The 23138-nt window shown below is 53.2% G+C and overlaps 9 protein-coding genes across 9 annotated transcripts; 4 read left to right on the plus strand and 5 right to left on the minus strand.

Annotated features, from left to right (window-relative positions):
* Positions 1-622: 622 nt before the first annotated feature.
* On the minus strand, positions 623-1685 carry JN550_002267 (uncharacterized protein; the record flags this gene model as incomplete). The annotated part of the gene is made up of 3 exons (XM_049313543.1): positions 623-1014; positions 1222-1573; positions 1647-1685. 3 exons carry the CDS (start codon positions 1683-1685, stop codon positions 623-625), a joined length of 783 nt encoding a protein of 260 aa, XP_049175558.1.
* Positions 1686-3004: 1319 nt separating this feature from the next.
* Positions 3005-3812, minus strand: JN550_002268 (uncharacterized protein; the record flags this gene model as incomplete). The annotated part of the gene is made up of 2 exons (XM_049313544.1): positions 3005-3565; positions 3621-3812. The coding sequence occupies 2 exons, from the start codon at positions 3810-3812 to the stop codon at positions 3005-3007; spliced, it is 753 nt and encodes a 250-aa protein (XP_049175559.1).
* Positions 3813-5125: 1313 nt separating this feature from the next.
* On the minus strand, positions 5126-6926 carry JN550_002269 (uncharacterized protein; the record flags this gene model as incomplete). The annotated part of the gene is made up of 3 exons (XM_049313546.1): positions 5126-6378; positions 6432-6797; positions 6857-6926. The coding sequence occupies 3 exons, from the start codon at positions 6924-6926 to the stop codon at positions 5126-5128; spliced, it is 1689 nt and encodes a 562-aa protein (XP_049175560.1).
* Positions 6927-10175: 3249 nt separating this feature from the next.
* Positions 10176-10472, plus strand: JN550_002270 (uncharacterized protein; the record flags this gene model as incomplete). Its single annotated transcript, XM_049313547.1, has 1 exon — positions 10176-10472. One exon carries the CDS (start codon positions 10176-10178, stop codon positions 10470-10472), a length of 297 nt encoding a protein of 98 aa, XP_049175561.1.
* Positions 10473-11078: 606 nt separating this feature from the next.
* JN550_002271 (uncharacterized protein) lies at positions 11079-12728 on the plus strand (the record flags this gene model as incomplete). The annotated part of the gene is made up of 4 exons (XM_049313548.1): positions 11079-11126; positions 11179-11587; positions 11667-12186; positions 12239-12728. 4 exons carry the CDS (start codon positions 11079-11081, stop codon positions 12726-12728), a joined length of 1467 nt encoding a protein of 488 aa, XP_049175562.1.
* Positions 12729-13249: 521 nt separating this feature from the next.
* JN550_002272 (uncharacterized protein) lies at positions 13250-14237 on the minus strand (the record flags this gene model as incomplete). The annotated part of the gene is made up of 3 exons (XM_049313549.1): positions 13250-13296; positions 13378-13593; positions 13673-14237. 3 exons carry the CDS (start codon positions 14235-14237, stop codon positions 13250-13252), a joined length of 828 nt encoding a protein of 275 aa, XP_049175563.1.
* Positions 14238-15484: 1247 nt separating this feature from the next.
* Positions 15485-16596, plus strand: JN550_002273 (uncharacterized protein; the record flags this gene model as incomplete). The annotated part of the gene is made up of 2 exons (XM_049313550.1): positions 15485-15942; positions 16008-16596. 2 exons carry the CDS (start codon positions 15485-15487, stop codon positions 16594-16596), a joined length of 1047 nt encoding a protein of 348 aa, XP_049175564.1.
* A 2032-nt stretch (positions 16597-18628) lies between these two features.
* On the plus strand, positions 18629-19270 carry JN550_002274 (uncharacterized protein; the record flags this gene model as incomplete). The annotated part of the gene is made up of 2 exons (XM_049313551.1): positions 18629-18857; positions 18981-19270. The coding sequence occupies 2 exons, from the start codon at positions 18629-18631 to the stop codon at positions 19268-19270; spliced, it is 519 nt and encodes a 172-aa protein (XP_049175565.1).
* A 556-nt stretch (positions 19271-19826) lies between these two features.
* On the minus strand, positions 19827-22181 carry JN550_002275 (uncharacterized protein; the record flags this gene model as incomplete). Its single annotated transcript, XM_049313552.1, has 3 exons — positions 19827-20171; positions 20235-21831; positions 21979-22181. 3 exons carry the CDS (start codon positions 22179-22181, stop codon positions 19827-19829), a joined length of 2145 nt encoding a protein of 714 aa, XP_049175566.1.
* Between the last annotated feature and the right edge of the window lie 957 nt (positions 22182-23138).

Below are 23138 nucleotides of genomic sequence, written 5' to 3' on the forward strand. Positions count from 1 at the left end.
TCCTCTACCATGTTGGACTGTCGAGTTGATTTGGGCTCGAGTAGAACGCCATACAATTATGAGATCGGCAGTCTAGGCGACAGGCCTACCTACAGGTACAGCACTGCGTCGAAATTAAATACACTTTGCATCATTCGCAACTTGCTTGCACATTCAGTAGTAAACTATGCTTCCATTCACAGACAGGCCAGGTGTAAGTAAGGGTCTGCATCAGCAGGGAAGAATTCCGGTTCCTATAACAGACTTGCCCTGTCTATCTTGGTTGACCTTCCAAACTCGAAAAGAAAGACATCGCAGTGTATGAAAAATCGCATTGTATGAACGCAACGCAGAAATGAATCCCTTTTCCTTGGGGCTGACGCAATATGATGTCCTGCGTAGAACATAGCTGATGACCATGAGAACCGTTGGTGGTTTGCAGTGATATGCGTTCCACCATATTCCAATAGCAAGGCATCGTCCGTATCTGCGCATCCGAGGCGTAAGCGTGATTGCATGTTGCCAGGGCGAAAGTCGTCAAGAGAGAAGTAAGTAAAAACACATCCATCTAGCCACCAGTGTCATCGAAGGCGTCTGCATGAGAAGGGGAGATCATGCGACGGAGGGTGACTTGACTTGCGTGCTAGATGACTCCCTCATCATAGCTCTTATACTCCTCCTCCTCTTTGGCGGTGTCGTCGTCGTCGTCAATCTCTACCGCGCTCTCCTGCTTGATGCCACTGTAGCCGCCACCGGCTGCCTCTGCTGCGAAATGCGCGTTAGCGATTACATCGTAGATCTGGTCAAGCGTCGCCGTGGGCATGGAGGCATGGTTGGTGTTGTTCTTATTGTCGCCGCCTGCGCCGCCGTCGCTGTTGACGACGACAGTCTCGCGGACAGCGTCGCGGGCAGCCTCGGGGGCGGCCTCGGGGATGGCTGGCCGAGGAGGGGGTGGCATGAGGGACTTGCCGTTCTTGGGTTTCTTGGAAGCAGCAGCGGTGGGTTCGGTTTTGAGCTTCTTGCTTGGGGTTTCGGCTATACATATTCTCTTAGTCGTCGTAGTTCTAAGGGTGACATAGGACAGGGGGCGAAGAGGAATATCATTAGAGTTCGGGGTGGGTTTAGTGCACCAGATGGGATGAGAGAGGTTTGGTGCAATATGGGATGGAAAAGGAAGTCATGCCTCTGATCTTGTATGAAACATGGAATGGTTGAAAACAAGGGACCAAATAGTATACTTACGCTCGATATCACCGTCTGCGTCGTCCGCCTCGTCCGCGGATTCCATCTGGGAGAGCTGGGAAGCCTTACGCTTCGACGAGGTGGAGGAAACTGTGGCAGATAATAATACATCATCAGCAGGCCTGTGGCTCATGGTACGCGAGATTGCCTTACCAGTAGACCTAGCACGGCCACCCGAAGCTTTGGTCGGGGTCGAAGGCGCGCCGCCCTTGTTGGCCGCCTTGCGGATGTTGGTAATCATGTGCGAGATGGCCTTGGGAGTGCGGCCCGGCATCTCATTAGCGAGCTTCTGGAGGTCAAGCTTGGCTCCCTTGGATTCGAGCTGCTGGAAGGCCTTGGCCATGAGCTGGTACTGTTCGCCATGGCGGGCGCGCAAAGGTCAGTGATATCTGTAAATTGGGAAGCTGCAATTCGGAAATACTTACGCGCTCGGCATCAGTCCAGCTGCCACCTCCTTTAGACATCTTGATCGGTGGTTTTGGAAATGGGGTGGTTTGTGGTCACAACAGGTTGATGCTGGTGATATGAAGAGCCGTTGGTTTGATGGGTGCCACAAGACGGAGTGGGCGATGAGACCAGAGGAAGGAGGGGAAGGCAAGCTAGGTGAACCTGAGGGCAGTCTGTGAGATCTTCAGGGACTTGCTTGGGTTGGAAATGAATCGTCGGGTGAATCGTAATCTGGTATGTGTGAAAAATGGTTTCTGGGAAGAGTGGGAGTCATGAGAGATCCTGCACATTGTTTGCAACTGCAGTTGCTTGGCGGATGGCACTTCTTTAACCCTCACTTGCCGTTAGTCATTAGGGAAGAAAAAGGAATTCCAGGTAAGCGGAGCTGTCCTAACGGGTAGGAGAGGTACTCTAAATGATGAGCAGTCTTTTTGTCATCCTCGACGATAACATGGGCCGAGTGCCAGAAGAACATACCCTCGGAGATGTTACCGTATCTTGCTGTGGACATCAAACCTACCATAGGGCCAACAGACTGTGGATAAAACCTGTTGTGATGGACACGATGGGCAGATTAGAGAGTCTGACAGGGCCAGAAGACCGGGTGATCTCTCTCACAAAGAGAAGGCACAACACGACGAAATAATAGTCACACGCCAAGTCTGTAGTATTCACTGAGTGAAAGGGAAATGACAAGAGAACCAGTTGCAACGGCAATATAGTTTCGCCCGCACGTTCAGACTTATCGTTTCATTCGATCTTACGTTCTGAGCCGCCATCTCGTTCATGAATTAACATTAACACATCTGACATTCTCCCCATGCGTACCTCAGAAACCGGTATGGTGGCAACTCCAGGAATCTTGCAATGAGATCATTGGCTGTTTGGGCTATATATTATCGCTGCTCTTAGTAAGGATCGCAGCATCGCGCAAGTCGAATACATAATGATAGCCGAGATATGTGGGATGCTTCCGGCTGAAAAAGATAAGTGAATGTGGATGCGCGAGGTCAAAAGTGTCTGAATAATGCAATACAGATACCCGCAACGCAAGGAAAGTATCCGACAGATTCGCTCAAAAAGGCCTCAACTGCAAGTTTTACAGTGTTTTAGAAGGTGAGCCACTCGCCACAATCGAAAATGCCGAGACAATGTCACTGATGAGCTGGCTTCTCCTTATATTGGACAGCTTCATGCTACTCAATTCGATCCGTGGAAAGACTCATAAACTTCGTTGATTTCGTGAACAAGCAGCTCAAGATACTAGTAACACATAGCTGGCCCGCAGCCCCTGGCCCCTTTATCAAACTCAACCAAATGATCGTCTCAGGGATGTCTAATTCCTGTTGCGGCCCTTTCCCTTTGTTGCCTTTGCTCCGCTCGTAGCTGAGGCACCGCTGGAAGCGGCTGCATTGCCGCTCGCCTGCACCATACTGACCAAGAAGCTCACAGCCTCGTCTGCCCGCTTGGTGTAGTCCAGATGCGGGGGCAGAATAGTCAGTGTTCCAACACAGACAGCGTCGCCAGGGTTGCAGATGACCTTGGTCTTCTGAGGCGGGAACCCCTTGATCTGCCCGTTATCCTGCTTGTTCTGGGTGTCGCCAAACGTGACTACACCAGCAATCTTATCCTGGACAGCCGGGTCCAGGTCCTCCACGACGCGGTGTACCATCGCGGCACCCTGACTGTAGCCTCCGACGAGGATGTTGGAATCCGGGCACTGGCTGGCGGCGTCGTTGATGATACCCTTCATGGTGGCGATACCGGCGAGGTCGGCGCCTCCGGGGAGGAAGTTGGTGGACAGAAGCGCGCCGTAGTCGACTCCCTCGGTGGCTACCTTGTCGGCGCCGAGGGCCTCCTTGAGACCGTTGGAAGTAGGCGGGCCGCAAATCGCGCCCTGGTTTTCATGGTCAGTATGTAGCAACGGGGGCGAGCGCCATGCATGACCTTACCATGTTGCCGACTTCGGTGGACCCTCGAGAAAACACAAAGATATTGTCCTTGCATCCTCCTGTGGAGAACTCCTTCGCGATGATGCCCGTCTGGCGCCCATATAGACGCGCAGCTGCTTGCTCCTCGTCAACGACAGCAACAGGGCTGGCGACCGCCAGTGTGGTCAGGCCGAGAATAGTGGAGTACTTCATTTTCCAAAAGTTGAAATGGTGCGTTCAGGTGAAGAAATAAAGACGAAATTAATGATGAAGGGGCCCAGCCACAAAGATGTCAACTCTCTTGCTCAGTACAGATCATGGATCAAGATGGGATGGCACCCGTTTGGGAAGCCCTCTTTATACATTCACTCGAGCTCTAAGTTGAAGTATTAATTGGTGAGCGCTCAACCGTGCTCGACCTCGGCACCTACTTGAGTGAGCAATTGTATTTGAAACAGTATACCACTCCCGTTCTAGTGTAATGATGCGAATTAGGGGCGGCCGCCAACGTGCAATGCACATTGCTGATAGGTTCAGAGCAATGCCAGACTTGGCAGCAATGACCTAGCACTTGCCAAAGCAAGCATGCCCTGGTTTGTCAGCGAATGAGTGTAGACTCAATGTTTATAGGGAGACAAGCCAAGCACGAAATCGGCCGACTCCCGAGCTAGTGCGAGACAGCGCAGGCAGTGTTGACGCTCGGATCGCGACCAGTTGCCTAATTTGTTATGTCTTGCGGACTCCTGCCCCCACGGGGTCTGGATGAGGCTCAGCGGGTCCAGCGTAGCCGCAGAAGCTTGACGATTCCAGCATTCTGGCACCTGCCAAGAGTCGCTCAGACGATGAAACCGTCTAGATATGGGCGCGTCAAACACCAAGGAGTCCGCACTACCATAGTACACAGCAGTGCCAAGAAGATCTGCGGCGGGTGATTCCATGGAGCCAATCGGAAGCCGAGCGCGCTGGTGATGGTCAATCAATTCGTACAAATTGGCGAGGGCTTCGAAATATATCTGGGGGACGGTTGAGGCTTGCGGGAGAGCAAGAGGGTTTTCAGGTGTGCCAAGCCTCCATACCGACTAACTGCACCAAACATCGCTACATTGCCCGAAAAGGGAAGCGCGCTGCAAATGCTGAAGTCCACGTCCCACTGCCTACGAAAAATGAGAGAAACAACCTCCAGAACCATGATCATCTAAGTTAGGCGACAGACGGTCATTCCTCTCTGCAAGCTGCGCTGTATTACAGTTCCAATGTCAGGGTATCTTTAATATATTCGTTGATGCTATTCTATTCTATATTGCCTCCCCGTTTTTAGGAACCGCGTGCTAGTGCTAGGTCTCCGTTCTCGAAGAACAAGCTTGTGTATAGACCAAGAGGGCGTGCCCGCGACACTGAACCTCCATGAAAATCGACAGCCATAGAGGGTATCTCGATACAGAAGAAAAATTTTCATGATCTAGCCAACCATTGTATGCCAAACGCCATGGGAATCTATCACCACCTCATTCATACCAGCCCACTTCTCAAACCACACTGACGAGCGGCTTTTGCGACGTCCTATCATAAGGCCCCATCGCATTCTGATCCCTTTCGCCCTGGGGTTGCCTGAGCTGCGTTTCCTCGTCAGAGACTTCCTCAACGACGATTGTCACAGTATCAATCGACTTTCTCGTGTCGATTCCCGCCTCCTCTGAGACATCGTTGTTCTTGATCGGCTTGACTGCGAAACACTGTACCGCGCCAATCGCTGCCACGACGGCGCTGCCATACCAGGCAAGGGCGTTGAACGCGTGCTGGCTCCCTATCGTGTATAAGTAGCCCGCAACTGGAGGCGCGACCATCCTGCAGGCAGCTCCTGCGCTTGCTGCAAGCCCATTCACCTTCCCCAAGACCGTCGAGCATGGGGTCGCATCCTTGATCAGAATGAGGAGCAGAGGATAGTGGATGAGGGACAGGACATTCCGGATTGCTAGGAAAGTGTAGATGGCAAAGTACAGTAGCGAGTCCGGGACGTAGAGCAGGAATGGCATAATGAGGTAGGCAATGGGATGCAGAACGGCCACCAAGATGAACAGCCGGTAAACCCCTATCTGCGCGGCCGCGATTGGGAAGATGACGGCTTGAACGAAGAGTGCGATAACTCCATCAACAGCCAAAATCGCCCCTACAGACCGCATAGACAAGCCAAGTCCGCCTGGCGTGTAGAACGGGTTGAATGCGGCAGTAAGCCCACCAGAATAAGAACTGAACGGGACTTTCGCGTCCTCAAAGAAGATTGGCATCAGGTGGTCATACGTCATTGAGTGGTACGTGAAGATGGCCAGGGCAACGATGAGGGCGATGATCCGCCTGGTGAATATGGCAACGTGGCCACCCTTCTCAGGCTGCTTGACGCAAGGGACCTCACGTCTGAGTTCGGTGCTGTTCCTAAAGGTTCCGTACGTCTCAGAACGAATGTCGACAGCTGGATGCTTCAACGCATCGGATGTCTCGAGAAGAGGGGTCTCCGTAGAGACATAAGTATCGTCGGGGAGCATTACATGGGGGATCTTGTCGTGATGTGTCTCCTGTAGGAAGAAGTACCCAAAGCCAATGCTAACAAGCAGTAATGCTGCGCATATGAGATTGGGCATCAGGTAAGGAAAATTCGCAAATAATGTCCCCTCGGGGAATGCATTGGGCCAGGATTCGTGAGGTTCTGCAAAAAGTCCACCGATGCTGGGGCCAACAATTGTGCCGATGGACCATACGAAAGGCATGACGGCATATGCCCTGGCTGTGACTGATTAGTATCATGTACAAGTGCAAAACAGGAGACTATCCACGTACGCTCATGCTCCTTCTTCGTGCAAAGTTCACCCACCATGGTCTGGATAACACCTATGTTGCCGTTGAGAAGCCCGCCGAGAGCACGACCGATCAGAGCAACCCAGAAATTCGTGGAGAAGCCAACCAGTATCAGGCTGAACATAGTTCCGACGCAGCCCAGCAGCAACACGGGCTTTCGACCTATACGATCGGAGACACCGCCCCAATACATGCCCATGGATGCCTCGGCCAGGGCAAAGGCCGAGATAAGGAGCCCGGCATAGAAGGAGGCATTTTGCTCCTTCCCGATCTTGAATCTCTTGACCAATGACCAGGCATATGGAAATATGGACGTGAGGGCAATGGGCTCCGCAAGACGGACGATGGCTAGATTAGATGTCAGTATGCCGAAGTGGTGTCGAACTTCGAGCACAGGCAAAGCTCACCTAATAGGAAGAGCTGGACGGTCGGAAAGTCATCGCGGTTTGGTAATGTTTTCTGTTTGGTCAGGACCATTATCACGAGACTGAGTAGCGATCTTACGACAGCTAACACAACATCTGGTGCTTGTAGCTGGAGAGAACTTTTGTCGAGAACTTTCGGAATTCTCAAAACAAGCGTCAAATGTTGCAGGGGCAGACAATGCCTCCTCTTGTACTATATGGGCGTGCGAGGACAGGTCGAGGGCCGGGTCAAGGATTAGAAAGCGCAAAACGATCGGGTTGAGTCTTTGTCGACTTGTTATTAAGCCGCGGATCTGGCAAACGTCATAAAATTTTCACAGGCTTGCTTGATATCTCCGATCCAACAAGCCAGAGGCAGGGTCGGGAGCAGACAAATTGGCCTGCATCTGCGGCTTGCAAGATAACAAGTTTTGGGACATCTAAATCAGGCGCTGTGTAAGGAAGGGTAGCGGACCCACCTAGGCACGGGAGCCCTTCGAATCGGAAATGTTTGTTGTAGTGTCAGTGGGGATGGGTTAGTGAACGATGAGTCGGGGCTCCAGTGCGCTAAACCAGGCATAGCGGTGGATATCAGTGGGCACCAGCCCCGGGTGACTACACGGTCTCCATGTTTGATCACTAAAGCACTTATCCCGTACTCTGGACAGCGCTGTGTGTGGATTAGGCATGGAAAACAGATGTAATCAGACCCGAATGGGCCCTCGCAGAACTGCATTGCCCTGACATCCCTTGAAACTCAAAATCAAGACCAGACCCTGCGACAGAGCTGTGGACAAGTCGGACAACGGCACGTGAGGTGGAACCGCTGGCGCACTCTCACCTCATGACTTCCACCTGGATTGTCAGCAACGCCAGTAATCACAGTCTTGACCTCGAACAACCTCGGGGACTGTGTAACATTTAGACCACCTGTGTGTATGAGTGGACCAACCACGGCTACTCACGCACGGTGTCCGACAGCAGAGAGGCACAAACCGTCTGATCGATGCAGGCCGATGAGCAGCGAGCCCGGTTGGGGATCGGGGCGAGGCGGTCAAAAGACCCGGGGCAGATGTAGGACTCAAATCCCCGACGTCTAAGTTACTAAAGTTACGTGGCTTCCAACAGGACTGAGCTGCCCATTTGCGAGCTATGTTTCACACTGGTAGTATGCCTTCTTGAAGCAATGTGTATGTTGCACAAACTGCATGCTGCAAGTTGTCCTTGCATCTTGTCCCATCCGACCTTACCAACTCGTTGCCACATGCTACTTACACCCCAAGTTAGTGATGCTTTCCAGTGTCTGTGTTAGTTCGTACTCAATCGATGGCTGACAATGCGATCGTCCAAAAGAAGAACTGGATCTTCTGCGTCAAACGGCCGGATGCATTGATATTCGGGTACAAAGTCTTTGGGCTGGTGAATCTTTCTGGTTGCAACCATAGTTGATAGCGTACCATCGGTTCCTCTGTCTTCTCAAAAGCCGGGGACATGGCAAGCAGTGCAGCCAATAGCGCGTCGCGCAGGTTCCTATCACGGCATGCAAAGTCAGGGCTGCCAATCACTGCCGACCTTCACAGATATCCGCTGTCCGAAAACGACACCCGCTACCACCACATCACCAGTGGTGCGAAATCTGTATACTACCCTGACTACCTTCAGGGGCCCTGGCGCAGAGTCGAGACGCTAAGGCACTACGGTGGGGAGCGCCAGGGCTTACACGCCTAAGACTCCCGAGGTCTAGTAACGACCAGCTACATGCCCAGGATAGTGACCACGGAGCCATCCCTTCTCTTTCCGATACAGATCGGCCGGTTTGCTTTCACGGCCAGAAGGGTCCATCCTGTAGGTAAGTTACCCACGGCTGAATTCGTGACACAAACCAATAGCTCCCTCTAAGAGCTGGATCTTGACGGTGTAAAAGCAAAGGATAGGTGCTTAGCTTGGTTAGGGTCTTCTATGCCCTTCATCCCTTTCGCCGACGGACGAGCACCTTTACGGGTGTACGGCCTTTCAATATGTGTTTATCGCATGTGAAAACTGATCCATCAGCGATACAATAGCGAGCAACCAAGAGGATTGTAATGCGACGATGCGAAGCTTATTCCAGGACCGAAATCGGTTGGACAAGCAATGTAGGGTGACTGGGAGCGGTGAGGCCAGCTACCTGCCTGTGACCTTGGCATCAATCTTGCCGCCCATAATCCATACCTCCAGCCAGGTTGGCTTTCGTATACCATGTCTCCTGGCCGTGGAAGAGGTGCCTGCCCAAACCATCCCGAGATGAGATACACGATACACGTCATTTATGGTCCGCTGCCGTCTGTGGCCAGCCTACAGTGGTCCGCACAAATAAGGTCACCGAGACTTGCAGCGAGATAATGCATAGTCACCATCTTTTTAGTAAGAGGCTGGAGCTATCAAGCGATTGTCTCTTATCTTGCATGTCAGAAACGGCCTGATAATGCATTGGCACAGCAGGTATGCTGCGTCAAAGCCAACTAGTTGCAGCCCGTGCCCATGTACAACATTCCACCCATGCACGACAGAGCCATCCCACTAGTGCATCCAGCTTTCTGGCTGCCGCGGCCCGAGTTCCCAATGCTACACCTACCGCCCTACTGCGCGAGAAGACAGCCTGGATGGAGTACTCCGGAATAACGACTCCATGCCTCATAATCCCCTCTGCCTTCAAACTCATGGTCTAAGCATCATATTCATTTCCATAATGACTTGCTGCCAGGAGCTGTGCCCATTTGACCTGTTTTGTGGATCCTGACAAAGCACCACGCAACTAGGCCAGCCAGCGAGGCACCACTATACTCTGACCCACAACTCTCCATTTCTAGAAAACCAATGTCCATAATCGACAGGTATAATGATGAATCGGCATCCGAAGCTATGGCATGCATCAAGCACGTGCCATTAAGACCCTGATGCAGTTAGTTGTCTGTCACACTTTTTTCGTCATAACGCGCCTAGCAGTTTCGGTACACAACTCTAACTTCACAAGCACGTGGGCTTATGCTATGCAGCTGCTCTAGGCGGACGTATGTCTGACAACGGGAACTCTCTGCGATGCGAAAGAAGGCGGAACTGTCTGTCAACATGAGACAGAATGCAAGGGCAACGGGTTCGTGCGTGGACCCTGGATGCTGATGCTCCTTGACAAGCACCTTGAGCTGGCACCCCAAGTCCATCGTCAGGCAATGCCTTCCCCTACAGAACTATTGCGTCTTCATAGAAGCGTAACAGAGCTCAGAGACATGTACTATCTATTCTCATCTTCGTCTACCTTGTGTCTGGTGCATTGACACTCCACATGCCACAATATGACGAGAACCTCAACGTCGTCACGAACGATCGAGACCATCCTCATCGGCATTGGCTAGAGGCAGCGCATCGTCAAGGCGATGAGGAGAGTCGTCCGCCAGGCGAAGCCGCCAAGCAGCTGTTATATGACGGGAATCAGGATAATCTAAACGGCGATGGCAGCGCAGGTTTGGCCGACGAGACCTATTGTGGCCTTCGCTTGGCCGCGTTGGTGAACAGAGAGCTCCATACGCAGAAGGTAAATGTCCCCGACAACCAGGCGAGGCTGACGCGCGTGCTTCTGTGAATCAAGTAACAAGTCCTCTCAAACCTTGCGCTGCGTGCCATTGGAGATGGCATCAGCGCCGACTGGGCTGGGAGAAATACTGCTGCGTGTAGACGCTGAAGCCGGCTCACCTCGCCCCTGGCCGTTGTCTGCGCCAGGCTACGTATAGTGGCACTTACAAGAACATCAGGCAAGTGACCTGCAAAACATGCGCCATGGAGGCGCACGCTGAGAGCACCGGCGTTATTCTAAAGTGTCAAATTGATGGGCCGTAGCAGGCCCGAGGAGCAGCATTAAACGAATGCAGGGAGAGCTAGATATCATGTTATATGTGCCATTATCAATGCAGGCATTGCCACACTTCCACATGCTGCTCCGCTTATTACCAGCTCGCCGAACGAGTTATAATCACGCAGTTGCTAGCTAATGATACAACATTCTCCTCATTTCGACGTGGGCCCACCAGCCGGCTGAGCCCACTCATTCGTCGACACAGCCAACCGCACATATCCCTTACCTAGTTTACAGCGATATAATAGTTTCATTAAAGTGCGTTCCCCTACCCCCTCCTTGTCCCTTTAATCCGACATAGCTTTCTTGACCCGTATATAAATATTGCATCTCACAATGTCGACTGAGGATATGGTTGCCCCAGCCAACCTAACCAGCTTATGCGTAAGTGCATCCGGTCCAAGTCCGGTTTCCCCATACTTACAATCCTACACAGTGCCGTGCCCTGGCGGCCTTGCTTGGCCAGCAGAGTGTTGCTCTCCCAGGCAGCGCTGAATACACGGAGTCCCTGGGGTCATATTTCTCGGCACAGCAAGAGGCGATGCAGCCCGCGTGCATTGCATTGCCCCAGACCACTCAAGATGTATCGAACACAATTAAGTGCTTGACATCACAGGAGTTTGGGCGACCTTTGTTTGCTATCCGTGCGGGCGGGCACGCCAATTGGGCCGGTGCTTCCAACATTGCTGGAGGCTTTGTCGTCGACCTGCGGGCTATCAACTCGGTCCAGATCAGCGAGGACAAGTCAAAAGTCTTTGTAGGCGCCGGTGCCCACTGGGAGGATGTGTATGCGAAGCTCGACCCCCTCGGTCTCAGTGTTAACGGCGGCCGGGCAGCCGAAGTAGGTGGGTTGGCGGTCTCACGCACGAGCGCTCGTGTCGAGTTCTCGCGACCAAAAGCTCGATATACTCACGCTTCTTATAGGTGTCGGTGGATTGACGCTAGGCGGCGGCTTATCCTACTTCTCGCCCCGTTATGGCTGGACTTGCGACACAGTGGTCAACTTTGAGATCGTATTGGCTGATGCCTCGATTGTCCACGCCAACGCAGAATCAAATCCAGACTTATTCCACGCTCTTAAAGGCGGCAACAACAACTTCGGCGTTGTGACACGCATTGACTTAACTACCTTTGAGCAAGGGCTTCTCTGGTCGGGAAGTGTCTTCAACCCAGTCTCTGTTGTGGACGACGTGATTTCCGAGTTCGTCAAGATTGGCTCCCCTGAAGCGTATGATGAGGATGCTACTTTCTACACTAGCTTCGGGTTTTCTCAGGCTCGAGGCATACCCATCATTGCCAGTAACCTTGAATATGCCAAGCCGATAGCGCCACCGTCGATATATCAAGATTTCTTGGCGCTTCCCAAGCTGATGAACACATCGGAGCTTATGAACATGACCACGCTGGCGAAGGCCACTCGGGCCCTACAGCCTGCACACCCACGGTTCGTGCTAATACTTTGAATGGAATACTATTCACATATTACCTCCTATCAGAATTCTCTCTCGTGTCTCAACATTTGCATTGACCACAGAGGTGCTCAAAGCTACATATGCCCAGTGGAGCGCTACCATACCCAGTATATCGCAGGTGTCGAACCTTGTCTGGGCCATTGTGCTCGAACCCTTGCCACCCGGAATCTATGCGCGGCATGCGAATGGAAACGCCTTAGGGCTAGCGGACAGGACAGGATCATTTGTGGTGGTATTGCTTTCGGCGGCGTGGACAGATCCATCCGATGACGAACTGGTGGTCGACGCTGCCAACAAACTGATGGCCGCGATCAACGAACAGGCCAAAGATCTTGGCGATTTAGATCCGTTCGTCTACTTAAATTATGCTGGTCAAGATCAAAACCCCATTGGTAGCTACGGCGCAACCAGTGTTGCTCAACTACAGGCTATCCGAAACCGTGTTGATCCTGGTGGGATCTTCACGAATCAGGTATCCGGTGGGTTTAAGATTCCACCTGAAGCAACAGTATAGCCTGAAATATAGATTGGAATTGTCTCGAGATATCTTCCTCGAGTTTACTAGCACGATAAGAATGGTGTGTGCCCCTGAACTTGATCTGGGTATAGGTTAAAGTGCCAGTCGCTGTATAAGAACCAAAATCTATCGGAGGGACTCGATCTTCTTATCAACAGACTCAAAATGCAGCCTTGAAGAGCCGAGAGGTGACACATCAATTCTCCATACATTCAGGATCTAGTCAGCTTAACCCCTTCTTCCCCTCTTGCTGCCGGGCAAATTACGTCAGTTAGCGCTGGGGGCAGGTACCTGACGTAACTGTTCGTCTATATGATACATTCACGTATTTCTCTCGTTACGATCTAGACTTTACACCAGACAATGTTATCATCTAGTCCCCAGGTTGTGCGTAGGTATATATGTACCTTTGTAGTCACGCCAGACAATGACTTTCGCCCAAATCCGGATTTGGCGTCGAGCCTGAGCTGTGGCCGCTTTAACCCGAGTAAAAGCTGAGCACAGGTGATCACCTTGACCTAGGCACCCTTGCTCGGGTAGACTTGCCGCGTGTAGGCTGTTGTCACTTTATAGATTTTAACTGGTCAGCACGCAGAGGACAATGTATATACCAGTCGGACGAGAGTTTATCGGATCCGACTTCCACGTATCTTCTCGAGAAATGCCTGGCTCGAGGCAGACAACTGGCGAGGGGGCCCGCCGCCGTATCTTTGAACCCAGCTCTCTTTTTCGAGAATGTCATGGTACGGCCCCTGTTCCACCATCCACTCTTTTGCGGCCGGCACAGGGTACATCTGAAATTGTGCAACCTGCTTGGCCTTCATAATATCATCTCGCAAGCTCATAAGCCAGGGATGCACAACTACGACCCAAGTTAGAATAAAAACAATGAAAACAACCTCCTTTATTCCTTTCTTATTTATACAAATTTCAGGACTTACCGCTAACGTAGTCGTGCACCGTAACAAAGTCATTACCGGCAGAAGGCGTGACTGTCAGCTTCAGCTCTCGCTTCCTCATCGGCCGGTCTTCTCCACAGCACCTGAGAAGAAACTCGGTGTCCGAGTCCTCCTCCCAGCTGCCGTCCTCTTTGGGCTCGTTTGCGTAAGGCCGATCCTCGTCGTTGAGGTCTCCGTATGTGACCCACTCGGGATTACACTCGAGGCCGGTGTGTTCACTATGGCGCCTGACCCAGTCAACTTCCCATTGATGGAAGTCGTGGATCGAAGCGTCGATAGACGAGACCTTTGGCTCGGTGAGAGGCAGGTGCGCAATCTCGTGCCATGTGACGCTGGCCATATCCTCAGCGGCGGGTTGGAAGAAGGGTTTGAGCTCGTTGGCGCTGTGGACGGTCCTCATGACGGAGATCGCGGCGGGATACTCGCCGTCGAGAGGCCAGAAGAGGCGCCTGGCGTGCGGCGCGATGACGACGCCACCATCGCTCTTGCGCTCTCTCCACGAGGGGTACGGAGGTTCGTACGCTGGGCCTGGTTGCGAAGTTGCCATATTTGGGGAGCGAGCTTTCTAGGGCTGTGATGTTGATTTATAGTCGTGAGCACATGATCGTGGCGTCAGGATGTAAAACGGCCGAGGAAGCTCGCAAGTCGACAAGTTGAATCCCCTTGCGATGAACTGAGATTTAGCGTCAATTTGGTTAATTTGAATGTGCAGAATGTAGTACCGGAGCCAATCAACCCGGGGTTTACCACTTGAACAAGGGGCTTCTATAGCGAAATTAAAAAAGTTACTGGGAGAGGCGCCGCGACGTGCGATTGCAGGCAAGCATACACCAAAGTCAAGCCTGGGCGAACAACGCGAATAAGCATAGATCAGCACTTAAAGCGCATCGTTAGATCAGAGGACAGCTACGCGAATAAAGGAGTGATGGCGGCTTTCAATCGCGCAGTCGAGCACCAAGTGTTTGTGCAAGCCTCCCTGCCCACTGGGAAACGAGGGTAGTGGGAGGTCAGCCAGTTCTGCTGTAAGCTCTGTGGGAAGCAAAGCATCAACCCCTGCGCCGAGCACCAGAAGAAGCTGCTCTGAACCATCGGCAACCTCACTCAGCTCTGTCAGCCAAACCTCGACCCCTTTAAGAACTGCCAACGTGGGAGGCTCAATGGCCGGAGATACCTAGTTTGGCCTGCAGCTAGGGCCTAGGTTGTACTTAAGAGTACGGCGCTATACTTTATCTTATCCAGCCAGCCCAGCCCAGCAGGGGTCCAGTCTTTGGGACCTGGTCTTGGACCCCTGGCTGTAGGCGCAGAAATTAAGCAAATAGTTGGACAGCAAGGATTGAGACGTTGGGGAATCCAGGCGCCACTACCTTAATTCATGTATATTTTCCTACCTACCGCAGTATAAGGTACCCACGAAGAATCCCGGGCTGTCGGCTATTAGCAGGGGTCGGCGTTGAAGGATACCATTGTGATTCGAGGGCCTATGCAGTTGGTTGTTTGTTGGTTATCTACGCATAGACAAAGCACCACCTTCTGTCTGTTTTCTGTTAGCGAACCGTCTTTGCTCATGGTTTTACATGGAGGTGAGCAACCGTCCGAAATACACAACTTGTCAACCAATGTACTGTATTGAAACAACAGTTGTAACAATTCGACCATACCTTGATAACCTCCACTCCGCTACCTATATCACGCATTCGCGAATCCGCTCTTCCTCTTCCTCCCTCGCTTTTCTCACTCGTTCCCAACAACGCAATCAGGGACCCGGCAATTGCGGCTAGGGAGAGATTGCCTGCAATGGCGGCCGCGAAAGGAACCATTCTCGTGACTGGGGCAAACGGGGGGCTCGGAAGTGCTATTGTCAAGCAAGTCGTCTCCAACCCAGAACTTGCAGCCTTTCATGGCCTTTATGCCGTCCGCGACGCCGCTGCCGCGCCCTCTCTCAGAGCTGCATTAGCAGGCAACCCGTCGCATGCACACGATATCTTCTCGCAAAACCTCACGAACCTTGACAGCGTCCGCTTGACGGCCTCGGCCATCGTCACTCGTATTGCGGCGGGCGAGATTCCGCCAATCCGGGTGTTGATTCTATGCGCCGGATGCCGAGACTTTGGCAAGCAGACATGGTCCGAGGATGGCTTGGATGCGACATTCGGCGGTAACTATCTCGGTCATTGGTTGTTGACGCTCCTTTTGTTAGGGAGCATGGAGAAAGAAAATGGACGGATTGTGATAATTGGAACTCAGGCCCACGAGTAAGTGCCTTCCCCCCTCCCCCTGTGTCTACTCATACCGATCTGTGACTTATTGGAAAGCGAAGTCCCTACGACAAGCGCAATGTGTCGACCAAGGCGTTTATCGAAGATAAGTATAAGACGATCATTCACCACGAAACCAGCGTCCAGGAAATTGCCCAAGGCAACTGGAGTTGGGGCTCAGCCCAAGAGGACCAGTCGTTTCAGGGTGGAACGCGCCGCTATGGTGCTGCTAAGCTCTTTTTGATCATGTTCCAGCACGAGCTACAGCGCCGCCTGGATCGCGATCCAGCGCTGACGAGAATCTGCATCCTGGGCGTTGACCCCGGGACCATGATCACAGGTCTACCGCGCCACGCCCCATGGTTCATCCGTGTTCTCATATTCCAGATTGTATTCCCCATAATTGCTGCTCTTATGCCCAATGGACCGGTCCGAACCACCCTGAAATCAGCATCCCATGTCGTGAGTGCCGCATTAGACTCAACCCCTGAATTGGGTGAGTACCCAAAAGATAGATACTTGAATGGTTTGGAGCCATTCGAGACGAGTGCTGAGTCGAGGGATCTCAAGAAGGCCGAGCTGGTCTGGAAAGAAAGCGTACGTCTGGCACAGTTGAAAAGAGAAGAGACGTCGCTGGTCGATTGGCAATGACAGTGTGGCATTGATATTTGAAGGCCTGCAGTTGGTACACAGATTCCCAAAAACTGAATCCAGTCTACATCTTCTACTTAGCAGGAGCCTCTAGCAGGTATACGCTATATTACTCGTGTTTCTGCTCGTCAGCTATAGTGATAAGAAGATATGCAACTCTGGAAACATATGGACACGTTTGTTGATGATAGCATCCAATTTTGCAGCAACCGTGAAATATGAAGCCTTCAAGAGAAATTAGGGAATCTCTACTACCAACTGCCAGCGAGTGTGCCCGTTTGTGCGCTGTCCAGTACTGCATCTTATTCGAGACGGGTCTCTTATTCGGGCGCAGAATTCTAAGACGTTCGAAGTATGTTTGAAAACACATATTGGAAACACATACTGAACAAGCTGGAAAATAGGCCGCATGAAGCCTTGGTATTTTGAACCGGGATCTGCTGATGACCTGCTACGAAATAACCATGAATAATGAAGATCTCCTCTCACTGTTAGACTTGTCCGGACAGCAAGACTCAAGCCTCCACTCCCTTCACACGATAACCCCGTACCTTACATACGTTATTCCCTCTGATCATTTTTCGCTGCCATATCCGTCTCCAACCCTTCCTTAACTCGCCGCAATCATGCTTTACTCAAAAGTACTGTGCAATCTTATGACAGCATCCTATCTCTGGCAGTGACGGTATATACACAAAAGACGGAGAGGCCTGACAAAGGATGCAGCATACTATCGGGCGGACTCAGCTACAAGTGCAGCACTACTGTTTTCACGGGATTGCAAGGCCACCCGGGCAGTGAGCTTCCATAAGAGATCATGACGCAGTCCACTCTTCCCAACGATACCTTATACTTGAGCGACCGTCATATCGCCTGCCTATTCAAAGACACGAATTTCGTGCTTGAAGTGACGGACGTCAAAGCAGAGACGGGCCCGGCCAAGTTCCAACTTGGGTTTGACGCAAAGGCGAACAATGAAGCGGACAGCAGTAGGTAGAGGGGCTCCATATGGAAGTGAAGCCGTAATTGTTGTCATGAGAGTTGGAATTCGCCGGCCTGCTTCACAGGCTGCAATTCACGTTGATACTCCTGGAAGAGTATGGTTCATCAAATCCGCGTTCTTGAGTAATAGAATACTAATAATCTTCAATGAATTTGTCATTCTGTGATCCAAAAGTTATCAACAGCTGGCAATCCCTATTGCCATCGTCAAAATAGTCTATCCATCATCCCGTTCTTGAAAGCGCAACCACCCTAAACAATGTAGCGGTCTTTGTCTTGTAAGGTTCGCGGGTCAATGAGGTTTGCCTGGTTGCCTTGTGGAACTTGTGTAATACCGCGGCCTTGAAGCCAAAGGTAGTAGCCAGTCAAGGTCGGACTCGGAGTGAGCCATCTGGGTGGTATAGTCTCCCTAAGACAACCCCACCAAAGTCCCCAGAGCTCCTTGAGCCTGGGTGTTGCCCTTCAATACAGACATCAGTAAGACCGGAGTTCTATGCTGGATAGGCGCGACTCCCGGCTTTGCCCTGACTTCCACGGACCAAGGCTTCGCACATGGACTGCAGCGAGGAAGTGCCCTGTCGCTGGAGTCCGGCCGAGCTAAAGCCGTGTGGTGTGCTGTCATGGTACCATGTTCGAAGACACCAAACCAAGGATACCGCAAAGCTGTGCATCCATACCGCTCGCTTATCCAATGGCCACGAGCTAGACTCTTCGACTAGTACTCGATTTCCTTGTCACACGAAAACGGGTACCGGAAAATGGGTTGGCGTCCACAAGGGCAAACAATTACGAGTATGGTGCTTGCGGGCACCACTGATTATCGCCTGGCACGAGACTCGTGCTTTTGTGTGAAGGAAAAACTTGACTTATATAAGAGAGACGAGGGAGACAGATTCGGATTGCCTCCTTTACACGATCTGCCTTGCGATTAGCCGTGTGCCCACCCCCCTTATCGACCCCAGACGCTCCACAACCAACCAGCACCAACCACTCGTTCCCCGTGAGCAAGTATTTACCAGATTTCTATGATATGCCTCTTCTAAGGAGCATAGCTGCGTTCATCTCCCTCGCCGTGCTCGCGAGCCGCGGGGCCCAGGCCTTCATTCTCTCCTTCTACCTGGGCACCGAGTGCCACGGCGCCCCGTGGGGCGGCAACCACCTCTCGTACAACGAGACGGGCTGCGGCCGGTGCTTCGAGTTCCCCGTCAACACCAAGTCGGCCGTCATCAGCGGCGAGGGCCCGCAGGACGACGGCTACGGTATGTCTACCCTGACTTCCTCCCGTATCCTTCCGCACTCATCCCGCCCTGCCCCGGCCCCCTTTTCTTCCTGTCCGGGAACCCACTCGGCTGGCCGGCCGGCCGACTGACCCGCACGGACAGACGTCAACTTCTGGGCCACGAGCGCCTGCAACGGCAGCGCCCCGCAGCAGCAGCCGCGCCGCGCCAGCAGCTTCCGCACGCTCGAGGTCGCCGCCGACGACGGCCAGGGCCTGGTGCGGTGCACGGATCTGGCGGGGCCCGAGGACGACGCCGACGTGGTCTCGTACGCCATCTGCCGCAACGCCGAGCCCGCGCCGGTGCCGCCGCCGTCGACCATACCACCCGGCGGCACGGATTTGCCGTGGACGACGAACACAGCCGAGAGCAGCAACGCGACGGCGGGTGCGTGAGATGTTGGGACGGGAAAAGGGGGTGGCTGGCATGACGGTGGGAGAGAAGCTCGGCTGGTCCGCATGCAACTTGGATAAGAGGCCGATTCGAGGTAGTCAGGACGTACACAAGTAAGAATCGCGCAGAGCTAGAGTAGTGGATGGTATGTTGTTATAGAACAGCAAGAAAAAAGTTTGGATATTATTATGATGCATGGTCTGCCCATGAGCGCCCACCACCACACATCGTGTCCAGTCCCTCCCTAACTTGAGTAATGTCCCGACGCTTTCCAGCGGTGCGTGTAATGCCGCATCAGCACTTGATTCAAGACATGCTCCCTCCTTTCTCTCTCTCTTTCTGTTCCCTCCCTTCTTTCTCTAGACCGTTCGTAGTTTCTCTAACAAAAAATATGCAAGATGGAAGTGCGGATACAAAGGGCACGTAATTTACAGAACTCCCAAGCCGAATGTGTGGTCTGCTCAACTCCCAAGAAAACCCATGATCGATCATCAGTGATGCGCCGGCTTTCCCTTATTTTCATATGCGAAACAAACTCGCCAAAAGGTGCTTAGTCTCTCAGTCCGTCTTTCCGTTGGCCGTGTTGCCCAAGAGGCCATCCTTAAGCTCCTTGATGGGCAGGTTCTCCTCCACGCGGAAGCTGGAGCCACGAGTTCTTCGAAGGCGGCCGCGGAACCATGAGGCGGCCGCGACAGCAAAACCAGCAAGACACCCGAAGCTCAGGTAAGGGTGCTCGGAGAAAGTCATACGGATGTCGAAAAAGATCTTCTCGAAGCTCGAGATGGTCAACTTCGGCTTGATCTTGGGTGGCGAGGCGGTGACCTTGCCTATCGTCTCAAGAATCGAGGTACGCGAGGGAACAATCGAGTTTCCAGTGATGGTCTGGTCCCAGTAGCGGCGGTTCTAGTTGAAAATGTTAGCAAGTGGTGCTTGTTATGGTTGGGCTGCACACGGTGAACAACTTACATCCTCATCATTGATGATAACACGCTCTCCATCCTTGACATCAATACCGTAGGTGGTCCGGATCCATCTTTGCCAGAAAACACCGTCAACCCAGGCGAAGGCCACCTCCTTGCGGTCAGACCGATCCATGTTGATGCGGATGCTCTTGGCAGCCCGGAGCGCGCGCTGGTCGTTACGGTCTTCGGCCTCTTCAATCCTCAGCTGCTTGGCATCTCGCAGCTCCTGTCTCTCAAGCTGGAAGAGCTGGATCTGCTTGTCCATCCACTCGTTGGCAGCCTCCTTCATCTCGTGCTTGGCGCCGTTGAATGACTCTTGGTCTTCCCGGTTAAGGATACCAAGGACAACAATCTTGCCATCCATGATCTCACGAGCGTTGGAGGCGGTCATCTCGGACACGATGGGGAGCCAGACGGACTTCATCCAGTTCAGCACCTGATGGGTGTCGCGCATGTCCCTGGGGGTAAGCGGGGTGTAGTATGTAGGGCGTCCCTCTCGGGAAACGATCAATCTAGGCCAGGTGGTGATCTTGAAGCGGTCGTACATGGCAGGATCCTTGGTCTTGACCAGCTTGGCGCGGCCGATGAGACTCAGGGGGAACCTCTCCAAGGCAAGCATATCCTCGCTGGTGGCGGCGTGGTCGTAGAAGTAGACAAAGATGACGTCTTCCTTCTCCTCCATTGCCTTGAAAGACTCGGCAGTGACATCCGGCACACCGTCGGCAATGTCCAAAGCCTTCTCGGCGTACTTGACAAAGTCGCCAAGACCACGGAGGCCATCGTACTCAACACGCTCGCCGCCCTTGAAGAACTCGATGGTGGGATATCCGCGAACGTGAACGTCCTTACAGAGTCTCGACTCGGCATCGCAGTTGACCTCTCCAATGTTCAGGCGGCCTTGCATCTCCTTGGCCAGCTGCTGCCAGTTCGGGGCCATGGCCTGGCAGTGGTGGCACCAGGGCGCGTAAAACTTGATGAACCAGGGGTCTTGCGACATTGTGACAAGTTGCTGGAAGCTCTCGGCCGTAAGAGCAACAGAGGTACCGTCCTTGTTGGGGGTCCTCGTGGGCTTCACCTTCTTGGGTTCGGGAACCTCGAAGGGCACGCGGAGATACGGGGATGGTGCAGTGTCCTTCTCGTCGGCCTTCTTGCCATCCTTCTTGCTGTCGGCGGCCTTTGCGTCCTTGGCAGGCTTCTCAGCCTTATCCGCAGTGGTATCGCTCTTCTTCTGAGGAACCTCGGGCGCGTCAGGGAGGCTGGTCGCGCCGGGCGTGGGAAGAACCAAGTCGCGGGGGCGGGTGCCAGGGTGATCCTTCTCGAGCACGCCCTCAATGAGATTGGAGATGACAGTGATGTTCTTGCCGCCGGTAACGACATCGACAACCTCGCCGTCCTTGTAGACAGACGTCTGGGGATAGGATCGGACCTCGTGCTTGGAGCACATGTCACCGTAGGCAATACAGTTGAGCTGGGCGAAGCGGATGTCGTAATACTTCTCGAAGGACTTGTCCTCGGCGCTGGTCGGGGGTTTCGAGGTGTAGTAGTACTCGTACAGGGTCTGGTAGGTGGGTGCGAAGTCTATACAGTGAGGGCAGTACGGACTGCGACGGGGTCAGCTTTCTTTCTTCTTTCTGGCGTCGAGCACGGCAGCGGCGCCATCAGGAACCAGACTGCCTGCGTATATATCTCGACAGGCGGTCGCATCAATGTGGGGCTGGCTGGCTGGCTGCTTGTTCTGTCTATCGTACCTGAAATATTTGACCACCAGATATTTCGACTGCTTGACCTCCTTGGCGAAGGTGTCGGCCGTCAGGTCCAGCACGGGCGGCACCCTCTGGCCGTTGAAGTACGTGTTCTCCTTTGCGGGATCGTCATCCTTCTCGGCGCCGATGGCTTGCGCAGCGCCGAGGGCGGACGCGCCCAGCAGCAGCGCGAGCGAGGAGAGCCTCATGGCTGCGGCCTCACTTCACGGGAGGTGAAGTCGCAGGGCACGGGGGGGGGTCGAGGGCCGATATGGATTGCGGCAGTCCGTGGACGTCAATGGCGATGGGGCCGATGATGAGGCAAGTCGTGGCCTGTACAAACCGACCGCGACCCGGGCGCAGTCTGGTGGTGGTTTGGTGGAGGTTGATGGGATGGCGAATTGAGGGCAGAGGTTGGAAATTGGATACCTTGGGATACTTTTCGGCAGGTGGAACAGAAAGGGGGCACCCAGGCGGCAAGGCGCGCTATCTGTTGCTAAGCATTGAAGAAGATAATACGAGGCCACCGCAGAAAAACTACTGCGCGATTACACAGTACACGGTACAGCAGCAGCGCCTTAGGTGCTGGGCCGCAGGGCAGGCCAGCAGGGGGGGCTCCCGTCCCTTGTTCCCTCGTCCTTGTCCCTGTGTTGCTTTCTGTTCTGGGGGTGTGGGTGTGCGCCAAGATCAAGTCCAGGCCGTCCCTCCAGCTCTTCTCTAGTGTCAATCTGTGCCTTCAATTGCTCTTCGTGTCGTGAAGAGTTGACGCAGACTCCCTAGGTAGTTTTTGACAGCTGTTGCGGCCGATGGGGGCAGGTCAGAAGGCAGAGCATCAGTCCTCTGGAGCGCCCGGCCCGTGTCCAGTGTGAAGAGCAGAGACAGATATCACCTCCATGTTGAAGCAGGTCTCACTCCACAATTCACTATGTTCCTGTGTTCTTATCCTCCCTCCATCGTCCCAAGTCAGCTTCAGCGGACAACCTGGGCCAGCACAGCCTGGAGAAGGAGAACCAACGGGGCCGCCTCAACGGGGAGCACGGGCTGGGCTTACGGGAGCTGCCAAGGCGCTAAATCTCCCCCTTTGGTCTGATGGAGGTTGCAGCGACTTGCAGCAAAACTGCGGTGCCTAAAACCAACGCCCCAAATGCCAACGCTCTTTTTGCGTA

This window comes from Neoarthrinium moseri, assembly GCF_022829205.1.
Source record: "Neoarthrinium moseri strain CBS 164.80 chromosome Unknown scaffold5_Wmoseri_CBS_16480, whole genome shotgun sequence".
NCBI lineage: Eukaryota > Fungi > Ascomycota > Sordariomycetes > Amphisphaeriales > Apiosporaceae > Neoarthrinium > Neoarthrinium moseri.